The 12349-nt window shown below is 43.2% G+C and overlaps 1 protein-coding gene across 1 annotated transcript in view; it reads left to right on the top strand.

Annotated features, from left to right (window-relative positions):
* LOC126162881 (leukocyte elastase inhibitor-like) overlaps positions 1-11979 on the top strand; it is a 313609-nt gene extending 301630 nt beyond the window's left edge. The window contains exon 9 of the mRNA XM_049919676.1: positions 11681-11979. Coding sequence (XP_049775633.1) covers positions 11681-11711 — 31 coding nt within the window. The 3' untranslated portion in view covers positions 11712-11979. The remainder of the gene's footprint in view (positions 1-11680) is intronic.
* Positions 11980-12349: the final 370 nt, after the last annotated feature.

Genomic DNA, 12349 nt, shown 5'->3' with positions numbered 1-12349 from the left:
TATGGGGATCGAGATGTTACATATGGTAATATCGAACCCAACATTAAGTATTCGCTCGTTTATAATTAATTAACTTTATTTTTATCATGTCGGTACAAACACATCCGCTTGAATACAGAGTTTGGAACACACTGAGATCAACAGTTTTCAAAGAAGTTCGTTCTCAAAGATGAGATGGTCGACTCTTGCAGTCGATAACCACCACAGAGCCCTCGCCAGTAGCGCAGAGCATGGTAAGGATGATGAGAGGCATGTGTGCACCTGGCCGGCTGATGGCGCAGGTGCGCGTGACTGATCGTGTCGTGGCAGGTGCTAGTGTGAGGCGCGATCGGACCGTTTCTTGATGTCTTGGTAGGCGCGACCAGCGGAGGGAAGAAGGTGCAGAAGGCATCCACAGGTTGACCGTGCTATGCTGCTGATGGCACAGTGGAAGCAGAAGGCGGCGGCGTGTCGGTGGGGAGAACATCGTCATGCCGAGGCTGTGCGGCGCAGTGGGGTTTTGATCCAATCAAAGGCGCGGAGTGCATCGAAGATGCGATGCGATGTAATGCCAAAGTATTTGCCAGTGAGTGCCGCGGTAAGTGCAACGTGTCCAGTAACAGTTTGTTATTGCCCATATGACATAAAGGAGCAAGCATGCTGTGGCTTAACAGGTTGCTTAAGAGATGCCAGATGAGCAACACTCGCAGTAATGATGGAGTTATAGAGGCGCTTGATGTCACAGCAGGGGAGAAAACAGCAAGTTGTGCATGACTGACCTTGGCGGCGGATGACTTCAGTGTAGACGGAAGCATCACCTCGGAGTCCGTGAGTCCTGTGCATGAGATATGGCGACAGCAAGAGTTGGTGGAAGGCGGACGTGGTCAGTGAAACCATGGTCGGAGCAGGCGATGAGACGTAATGTGAACATGAAGAACTTGAATCGGCGGATGAACTACTGCTGCATGGCAGAGAGGCGACACAGTTTGATGGAACTGGAGCTGAGTGTGTGCTGTCACTGTCGGCACTGCGGTCAAGTCGTAAGGCTGCAAGATGGTCACGCAAAACTGCTGCACGGTCATGTGTCGGAGCAGAAAGATGCTCACTCGTCGAAGCAGAAATGGCAGATGTGTTGGTCGTACATTGCAGAGGTAGCAAAGAGGGCGACAAAGCAAGCGGCACTGGAATGCGGCTGGTTGTGCCGTGGTACAGAAATGAAGTGTCTGCAACTACCAAGGAAAGGTGGCAGCGGCGTAAATAAGTTGCTTGTATCATATCAGTAACGTAGAATTTCCACTTGAGGCGGCATGATGATGACAGTTGTGACATCTGGGTCATAGATCCATGTAGCGTGATTGTGAGGGTATTAGTTGTAGCTGGTAGTAATGGCAAAGGATTGTCAGCAGTCGGAGGCGGAACAATGACAGGAGCATATTGTTGCACGTCGTGCTCGGTCGGTGTCGGCTGCAGCATGTGTAACTGATCTTGTACCAATAAGTTGTATGTCGCAATTTGTTCACATAGCTGTTGCAGTTGTTCAGGCGAAAATGTATGTCGTGAAGCAGTCTGCTGTGTATCACTGAGTAAGATGGGGTTGAAATCAGAATCTGTCTCTATCAAAGGGTAACCTGATGTACAAGACAAGGTCGGCGGCACAGTATTGACGTAACAGTTTGAGTAGAAGAGATCGTGTGTGCGACCGCGAATGTGAAACTCAGTACTCAGTGGAAGCGGAGTGAGAACACGTTCACTGCTGTATGAAGCATTGATATGGCTGCAATCATCTTCTGGGGTGGGTGAACAAGTTGTGGGCACAGTCGAGTAGTGAACGGCCGGGCGGTAAGCGTGCAGTGTCGGCGACTTGTTGACAAGATTCGGGTGCGGTAGCCGTGGCGGGATCGTATGTCGCGCAGCTGTTTGTTTTGACTGGGTCGAGGTCAGTGAGCCAGCAGGCGGCAGCCGTGACATCGCTGTTGGTAGCGGTTGAGCAGAGTCGGTGCGGCTCGGGTGCTGCATAGAGAGTGGCATGGCATGTCCAGTGTTGCACTGAGAAACAGACGGCATTGTCATCGGTGTAACTCTGAAAGACGGGCTGTGCGGAAACCGGGTCGAACGAATTTGCACGCAGCGCAGAAGACACGGTAGCCATGAAGGGCATTTCTGAATTCGACCAGGCATGCGATTTAGCCATAGTTCGGAGTTCATGCGAACTGGGATTTGAAACATAGTCCCCATTTGTTGCAGTCCATTGTTTGGCATGATTGTCCAATGTCGAAGCACTGCACGAAGTTAATTCATTACACAAAAGCGAGTCAAAAATGTCCAAATTAATCAGCGAAGGAGCACTGCACTGTCCGGAAGTGAAATTACCGACACATTGAGTGGGTTTTGACGGATGACGCGTGCGCCTCGGTCGCATTGTCAATGTGTGAGAACGTGACGAAAGTTACCAAAAAGCACGATTCACACAAGAGTCGGGAATTTACACACTAATTACAATTCCTGTACACTACATCCAGATGCGGCGCGATGCAAAGTCATGGACATAGAAATCTGACAAAGGTTTTCTGCATTGTTTGTCCATGGCGATGTTCCAGTACACATTTCGGGCTTCGTAAGTGGCGTTCGTGAGCGTCGGGGTCATCACTATGGGGGATCGAGATGTTACGTATGGTAATATCGAACCCAACATTAAGTATTCGCTCATTTATAATGAATTAACTTTATTTTGATCATGTCAGTACAAACACATCTGCTCGAATACAGAGTTTGGAACACACTGAGATCAATAGTTTTCAAAGAATTTCATTCTCAAAGATGAGGCAGTTGACTCTAGCAGTCGATAACCACCATAAACATAAACATGAACTTTACACGAGTTATGCTCAGCACATGATGTCTTACAGAAGAATGCTAACTGAAATATTGTATTAAAATAATTTTCAAAGTAATTGCTACGTAATCACATTTTATCTTTGCCCATTCCTTCAGAGGTTGCATCCTATCACCTGGCAGTAGCTGGCACCCATGACCCACACTGGGTGTCGAAATTCTCATTGCCAGATCTGCACTGCTCACTTGTAACTCAGAAAAACTCTAAAATGCATAGATAGCAGTAATAACAAGTAAATGAACCCAGTTCATGAGTTTGCTGTGTTGTATAACATTAAACTTGGACCAAGTGAATGAGGTAAATGTCAATCTGAATTACCACAAGGAATGCTCGGCAACATTTCTAAATCAGCCATTGGCATTATTGTTGTAAATCAGCCGCAGATACAAATTGTGTGTTGTATATAAACAGTATTAATTATTAAAGCTTTTGTGTTTTAAAGATGGAGGAAAATAAAGGGAAGAATTTTTTTAGAATTCTTCAAGAAACTCCTCTGCAGTCGAAAAACAACAGAATAGTCAGCTATCTGTAAAGTAAATGAAAAGAAACAATATAATTCTGAGTCTTAATGCTCTTGAATATAGAATACTGCTCACCTTGGCAGCCTAGAATTCTCAGAAAACAGCATGTGACATACTCAGGCAGTGTGGTTTCAAAACATATTATCATTATAGCCAATATGAGTCATTTGATGGCATGGCTAATTTGATATCAGGGTTTCAGAAGTTTGCTGAACATGATGAAAACATATATGGAAACAGGATACAAATAGCGGTATATGGAATAAACTGTCCCCACTAATACCTGCACGTACTTATATTTCGACAATTATCATACACGTGCATACAGTACAAAGTATAAGGACAGACTGAATTAACATGGTGGCTCGGATGAGCGACCTGAGTCCCAAAGTTTCATGTTGTCTATGGTCGATATGACCTATCGACGCCACACAGCCCCTCCCCCCCCCCCCTCCCCTCCCGTACAGAGTACCTCATGTGAGTCTTGAGGAAAGACCATGTGGGCATCGATGCTGTTGGTGGTCGTATGAGCTGGTAGATGCACAACTGGGACCTCCACCCCAACCGGGGCGGGGTGCAGAGGCAGAGCGACGGGAGGCAGGTCCACCTCAAAGTCATTGAGCCAGCAAGAACGGACAATGTGGCGGCCAGCCTGAGAGGAGGCGGGTTGAACGGCAGATGGTGGGGTGTAGGTGTGGCAAGCCCGGATGCTAATTGAGCCATCCTGCGAGATGAACATGCGGATTGTTATCGGGTCACACTCACGAAGGAGGGTGAGGCTATGCACAGCACTGACGTTTAACTGCTCATTGGGTGGCAGGGCTGCAGTGTCTGTGAATAGAATGAGAACTCGGTTGTCGAGAGTGACGATTGAAATGTCGTCCATGCAATGTGGGGGTACATTGCAGAAAAGGGTGACTACGTGAGAGGGTGTCCCCATAGTCGATGAGGTAGCAGGAAACCCGCACATGGGGTGGAGGGTGACATGTCTGAGAAACCCGCAAAAGACGATGGGGAAGCATCGGGTGAACAAAACAGCGTGGTGGCCCGAGGAGAAACATTGTCGGACTCCACAACGGGAGGGAGACTGGCGGGAGAGTCGTTAGGAGAATCAGACTGAGCCAGCAGAGGGATGTCGGGGTCCACAAATGCTGGTTTGAATCAGTGTAATGAAACACTTTGCGGACTGCCTTTGACGATGATGTCGAAAGTTGTATCGCCCCACCGGAGGGCTTTAAAGGGGCTGAGATAAGGTGGTTGTAGAGGTTGTCAGATCGAATCATCTCTCAGCATTACATGGGAGCAAATGTCGAGAGCGGTTGGCACGTAAATGTCCCTCGGGGAGTGGCTGATAGGTAGGTGCAGGCATGTATGTTTGAAGTGGGAGCACATGTGACTTATGGTGGGGGGGACAGGAGGGGGGATTGTCTTCAGGTACTTGAGGCTGAATGAGTTCCCCTGGTAGGATGGGGTTCTCCCCGAAAATGAATTCTGAGATAGTTCCCTGTAAGTCGGGCTAGAAAGTTGAATGGAGGCCGAGCAGTACACATGGAAGTGCTTCGGACCAGAGGCAGTCGTGGCACCTGAGCGCCGTTTTTAGAGCGCGGTGCCACTGTTCCACTAACCCGTTGCTTTGTGGGTGGTAGGCTGTGGTGTGAATTTTCTTTATGCCGCAGACCTTACATAAAATGGTGAACAGGGAAGACTAAAACTGCCGACCCTGGTCAGTGGTGATGGTGGTCGGACAACTGAAGCTAGCAATCCATGTGGAGATAAAACCCTTGGCCACAGTTCCAGCAGTGATGTTAGGTAAGGGCACTGCCTCTACCCAGCAGGACGTGCAGTCAATTGTGGATAGAATGCATCTGTGCTCTCCGATGGTGAAAGAGGATCGATGTGATCACTATGTACATGACAAAATCGTCCTGGAGGGATGTCGAACTTGCTCAGTGGTGGTGTCGGATGGCAGCCGATTTTGTTGTGTTGACAGGGGACACAGATGTGTGCCCAGGTCTGACAGTACCGTTTTATATTTTTCCAAACGAAACGCTTGGAGACGAGCCATGTAGTGGTGCAGATGCCAGGATGAGCGAGGTTATGCAGCGTATTGGAGGCCTGCTGGTGCCGGGGGAGGGAGGCTGGTAAGAAGAGTCACACCACATCTCGTCCACAACACCGGGGAATTTAGATTTAGTAAACACAAGGGATGTTTGAGGGTTCGTGAGGAGAGCTTGAGATTCCTCATTGGAGGCTTATACGGCAGCCACGTTGGATAAGTCAATGATGTGTGAAATAGTATTGATCTGCAAAAAAAAATCTGCAGCAATGTTGTCCGTGCCTTTGACGTATAGAATGTCAGTTGTGAATTGGGAGACTACATCAAAGTGTCGCAAATGTTGAGGGGGTTGGTCCTCGGGGGCCGTGGGGGGGGGGGTTTGCAGAAAGCATCTGCGAGTGGTTTGTGATCCATGAGGATGAAGAATGAGCGACCCTCCACATCGGCCTTGTAGACTGCAAGAAGTTCTCTATTGAAAGTGGAGTATTTCTTCTGAGCTGTTGATAATTTTTTAGAGAAGAAATGAAGAGGGGAAACCATGTCTGCCTTGCATTGCTGTAGTACCACTCCCACTGCGATGTTAATGGTGTCTGTAGTGATGAACAACTCGGCCAAGGGGTTGGGGTGCGCGAGTGTCACAGCATGAGCTAAAGAAGTCTTTAATTCATTGAAAGCCTCCAGCATAGGTGCAGTCTAGCGAATGGGTGTGAGTCCTGAAGTCTGTTTACCTGACAGTGAGTCTGTCAGCAGGGCCCGCATGGCAGCGCAGAAGGCAGGTGGTGACGGTAGTAATTTATTGTGCCCAGGAAATGTCGGAGTTCTTTGTAAGTAGCCAATGGTGGCAGTGAAGTGATGGCATGCATGCGAGATTTGGGAGGCTGTATTCCTTCGGTGGAGACAGTGTATCCCAAGAAAGTGACAGAAGGCTGATGCAACTGGAATTTTCCTTTGTTCTCCTGGACGCCATTAGAGTTCTAGGTCTGGAGGACCATGGGTAAATGATTTTCATGTTCCTCAGCTGACTTCCTGAAAATGAGTATGTCGTCCAGATACGTGAAGCAAAATTCAAAATGTTGTAAGATGGTGTCAATGAAATGCTGCCACATTTGCACCATGTTTTTTTAGGCCAAATGGCATGAAGCTGTATTGGAATAAACCAGGCAGCGTGATAATAGCTGTTTTAGGGATGTCATCTGGCGCTACGGGAAACTGGTGGTAGGCACATTTACAGTCAATAACACTGAAGAATTGAAGAATAATATTATACAACCCCCTTTGCATTGCTCCCACAAAGGTAGTCAAGACAAGATTAGACAAATTATGGTGTGCAGAGAGGGGTTTAAGCAATCATCCTTCTTCTGCTCCATACAAGATATGATCAAAAATTAATCTGAATATTTTGTTTCTCTTAAAGAATCTTTATTTCTTCTTCAACAACAATTTTGTACCCTTCAAAGTAATCCCCAACAGAAATAACACACTTGTACCAGCACTTTTTTCAGTCTTGGAAGAACTTTTGGAACTCACTTTTCATTATGATGTTCATGTCCTTCAGTGATTCTGTTTTTATCTTATCAGTGGTGGCAAAACATCATCCTTTCATGGTTCTCTTCAGCCTTGGAAATAGAGAGAAGTCACAAACGGTCACATCTGGCCAGCTTGGTGGCTGAGGTGACAGAACAGTTTTGTTTTTTGGCAAAAATTCATGAACAAGCATAGAGGCGTGAGCAGGAGCAATTTCCATGAGTGGTTTTGCCACAATTTTGGTCGTTTTCTTTGGATTGCTTCATGTAGATTGTGCATATCTTCCAGGTAGTATTCCTTATTGAACATATAACCATAAAGCAGGAACTCATGATGTACTAACCCTTTGTACCTGAAGAAAACAGTGAGAAAAACCTTCACATGTGATTGAACTTGTCGAATTTTTTTAGGTCTTGGCAGTTCAGGCAGTTTCCATTGGGACAATTGGGCCTTAGTTTCAACGTCATTCCCATCTACCTACATTTTGTCACCTGTTATAATCTTTATACACTATGGATCATTGTTGACTTCATTCAGTAATTTCTGACTGTTGTCCATACAATATCGTTTTTTGGTTCAAGTTCAACAATTTCACAACAAATTTTGCTGCTACACATTTCATGCCCAAAACATAAAAAAAAAAAAAAATCGCTTGGCATGAACCAAAGGATATACTGACATCATTAACAACCACTCTGATGGTGATTTGCCATTTTCACAGAGCCATTTTCCCTACTTCTTCCATATTGTTATCAGTAATTGATGTGCTAGAGCACCCAGGATGGTCATCGTCTTGATCTTCTTGACTTCTTTGAAATGTTTACACCACTTGTAAACTCTCCTCTTACTCATAGCAGATTCGCCAAAAGTCACAGTCAACTTTCAAATGTGGTGCTGCACTTTATTCCATTTTTCAGGCAAACTTTAATACAAATTCTTTTATCCAACTTTCTCGAAAGTAAAAATTCAATGAGTACTTGAAAACAAAATCAAATGGCTCTGAACACTATGGGACTTAACATCTGAGGTCATCAGTCCCCTAAAATTTAGAACTACTTAAACCTAACTAACCTAAGGACATCACAAACATCTATGTCCAAGGCAGGATTCAAACCTGCGAACATAGCGATCGCACGGTTCCAGACTGAAGCACCTAGAACCATTCGGCCACAACGGCTGGCACTTGAAAACATGTATAACCTTTTTGACTGTAAACAATAAACTAAATCTTCAAAACAGACAAAAATGCAAACATACATCAGGCACATGTGTACCAACAAGATAAAAAAATTGGAAATCAGATGCATAAATTAAAAAATTCCCATTACTTTTTGATCACACCTAGTATGTGAATGGAACAGGAAGAAATTCTAGTAAGTTATACAATGTGAAGCAACCTCCACCATACACTTCACAATGATTTCCAAAGTATACAGGGTGTATGAAAAAGGACCTTCCAAATTTACTTATCTGTACAAACTTATTCATAAGACTTACAGACTGAGTCTTGGTGTCATCTTGAAAGCAAGCAGATCAAGTTTTGACTCAAATGATACACTAGTATCAACAGCTCACGGAGTTTGAATGAGGTCATGTAATAGGGTTATGAGAAGCTGGATGTTTCTTCTGTGGTATTGCAGAAAGACTTGGCAGGAATGTAACCAATGTACATGATTTCTGGCACCGGTAGTCATGGGAAGGTACAGTAGCAAGAAGACCAGGCTCCGGGTAGCCGTATGTCACTACCAAGAGGGCAGACTTGTCATGTTTGGCATATGGCTGTGGCGCATTGTACTGTGTCTGCAGCAGCAATGCGAGTAGCAGTTGGCACCACAGTAACACAATGAACTGGTATAAATTGGTTTCTTCAAGGACAGCTCCGAGTCAGGTGCCACATGGCATGCATTCCACTGACCCCAAGCCACTGCTGTTCGCAACTTCAGTGGTGCCAAGTGAGATCTCAGTGGAGGGCGGAGTGTAAGTCTGTTGTGTTTTCTGATGAAAGCCAGTTCTGCCTTGCTGCCAGTGATGGCTGTGTGTTGGTTACGAGGAAGCCAGATGAGCACCTGCAACCAATCTGTTTGCAGCCTAGATGCACTGGATCTACACCTGGAGGTGCAATTTCATGACAGCAGGAGCATTGTCATGGTTATCCCATGCATCCAGACTGGAAATTTATATGTCTGTTTGGTGATTCAACAAGCTGCACTGCCATTCATTAATAGCACTCTAGGGGGTGTTTTCCAAAAGGATAATACTCACCCACATACCACTGTTGTAATACCTGATGCTCTACAGAGTGTCAACATGTTGCCTCCGTCTGTTCAATCATCAGGTCTGTCTTCAACAGAGCACTTATGGGACATTATCGAATGACAATTCCAATGTCATCCACAATCAGCATTAGCCATCCCTGTGTTGATCGACCAAGTGCGATGGCATCGAACACCATCCCGCAAAACTGACATTCAGCACTTGTGCAACACAATGTGTGCATGTTTGCACGCTAGCATTGTATGTTCTGGCAGTTACACCCTTTATTAATGTACCAGCATTTAACATTTGCAATGGCTTTTCTCAGGCTTGCATCAACCTGTGATCTTGTATTGTTAATTACTTAAATTTGTTACCTACACAAATGTACTCCTGAAATTTCATTTCTCTACATTCATAATTTCTTGGTGTTGGGACTTTTTTTCCTTCAGTGTATTCAAATTTCTTACCTTTTGTATTTGCTCAGTATCTGTTATCAAATATTTTGCAACACTTTTTATATTTGGTATAAATTTTTTCCCACTGCAGAAAAAGCCTGTCATGGTAGCTGTCTCTTCTAGCTGACTGACTTGCACTGCTGCATCTGTTAGACTTTTGTAGGGTATGGCCAAATCATCTGTAAATGTTAATAGTTCTTTTTTATCTATTTTTATACACTGATTTTATGTTAACCCAGATTTGGTGCTAATAGATTTGTATTTGGGCATCCTTCACTCAAACAATAACAACGAGAAGAGCTGGTTGTGTTGGTTTTGGTTGTAGCAGTGGTAGCCTACACTAGATTTGGACCCTGACTCTCATTGCAATGTTAGTCTAGCATCTAACATTGAGAGCCCTGTTTCCTGGAAGCAAAATCACTTGCATTAGTTTGTTAGATTGAGCAAACATGAAAACCTTGCAGAGCAATAGATAGCTGAATTTTAAGGGTTCAGCGCATATCTGCACTTATTCCTCATAATTTAGCTTCTCATTTTAGATAAGATTGTTGTAGTTCTAGGATGCAATTGAAGATAGAAAACTTCTAGAACACTGCAATCAATTGCTAATCATGGTAGCGACCTGTCTTACCTATGAATTTTTTAGTGCTGACTGATTCAGGCTTTTGTTTTTGTAGGAATCAAACATTTCTATGCTGTGCAGGTCAGTAAGTAATTACAGCTGTCAATGGCTGTCAGTTGAGCCACTGTAAGCTTGTGAAATAAGCATTTGGAGTACTCATTCAGCTTGTGGCCATTGTCAGATGCTGGAAATGAAATGAAGGCCTGATTCGGAGTTAGGATAACAGAGTTAAAATATGAGTTGTATGATAAGTTTTCAATAGTATGCAAATTAGTGCACTGTCTGTCTTCGTAACATCTAAAATTATTGTTGATGTTGTAGCCGACACTGATCAGGACAGTCTGTTCCATAAAGAAGGTTGAACCCATATAAATTTCAAGTAGAGAAAAATAAGAGTACTGTTAAGTTCCAAAATTCTTATTGTCAGTTTTTGTGTAACCTTCCATTACAATTCCAGAATAAATAATGACATTTTATTCAATTTAGCAAAGATAAAGACAGTCTGGGGAAAATGTAAATAAAAAGTCTGGAGGAAGACAACGAATACAAGATGAACAATTGATAAAAAAAAAAAAAAAACAAGTTTATGTTTGCTGGAGAGTTGTGACAGTTGTTACACAAATGGGGAACAAATGACTAGTCCCAATGTGATGTTTTCCACATACAAGGCACGTATAAGGACACTACAGACAAATTTTGATGCTAGCAGACTGGAAGATATGGTTGTTTTTGGCAGGATATATATCTCTTGGTGAGGACATACTATGAACAGTGAGGAGCACTGGGCATGGTCAATCTTTGACATAGTCAATGTCTTGCATCCCATAGAAGAAAAAGACCCATCAGAGTTTTCTTGTAACTTCATTGTAACCTGAAAATTGTTTTCTTCATAAAATGATCTTTCTTATTTATGAATATGTATGTTTACACAATTTTGTGTTCTTGTATGTGCATATGTATTATGTAGACAGATAAATATTTGATCTTGTTGATGTTCCATTCATTAGCTACCTAAAGATATTTGAGTAGTAGGAAAGACATTAAAACAATTTCCTCCAGGAAACTTTACTGGGATTGGCTGCCATATTGGGGTATCCTTCAATGGTGACATCCGTTTTACATAAATACATTTTTACACTAAGTGCTACATATTGTTTTTGACCTACAGAGAACACACTGGCAGAAATCTAAAATAGAAGGTATGGTTCATTTTTATGAAATTATAGCATTCAACTTAAGGTTTTGAATCTTGATTGCTCCACTGTATTGTATTTTCTGTATTGTATTATAACACTTGTTGATTTACAAGTTACTATAGTTAATGTGTTTCTAATGCATTTTTCCTCTGTTCAATTGGAATAATTTCTATTGCAGCAATAGCCCTCATGAAGAGACTTGTGGTTAAATGGAAGAAGGACCTCTTCAATTCTGTTTCTCAGCAATGTAATTTATTGATGATATGCTAAGATAGTGTTGCATCAGTGTTGTTTCTTTAGTAGTTATCAAATACTAATTAACTTGTTCTTTGACACACTCTTGGCTTATTCAATACTTGAAATGTTTCATAACAAGAAATGTAACAGTTGTGTAAGAAAGAGTACACACAGCTTTATATGAACTCTTGATTATTATAAAGTTTAATTGTTAATAAATACAACTGCTGCTCCTGTTTTTGTAATAAATGCTCTAACAGAATGTGAAGCAAATTTTCTTATCTTTGTTAACCACCAACACAGGTGATAGTTTGTAACTACCCTGTACCAAAGTACATGAAGTAAGTTTTGTATGTTACTTTTGTTTGCATTTGATTTATGTTGTTTCATCTGCCCCCTTAGCTGAGTTGTCAGCACATCTGATTGTCATGCAACAAGCCTGGGTTTGATTCCCAGCTGGGTCAGAGATTTTTTGTGCCTGGGGACTGTGTGTTGCCTCGTCCTCCTCATCATTTCATCATAATCAATACACAAGTCACCCAGTGTAACATCAACTAAAAAGACTTGCATTTCAGAGGCCAAACTTTGCAGGTGGGTACTCCCAGCCATA

The sequence above is a fragment of the Schistocerca cancellata genome, chromosome 2 (assembly GCF_023864275.1).
Source record: "Schistocerca cancellata isolate TAMUIC-IGC-003103 chromosome 2, iqSchCanc2.1, whole genome shotgun sequence".
NCBI lineage: Eukaryota > Metazoa > Arthropoda > Insecta > Orthoptera > Acrididae > Schistocerca > Schistocerca cancellata.
Note: the sequence above shows the minus strand (reverse complement) of the source record. Positions and strands in the feature narration are given on the sequence as shown.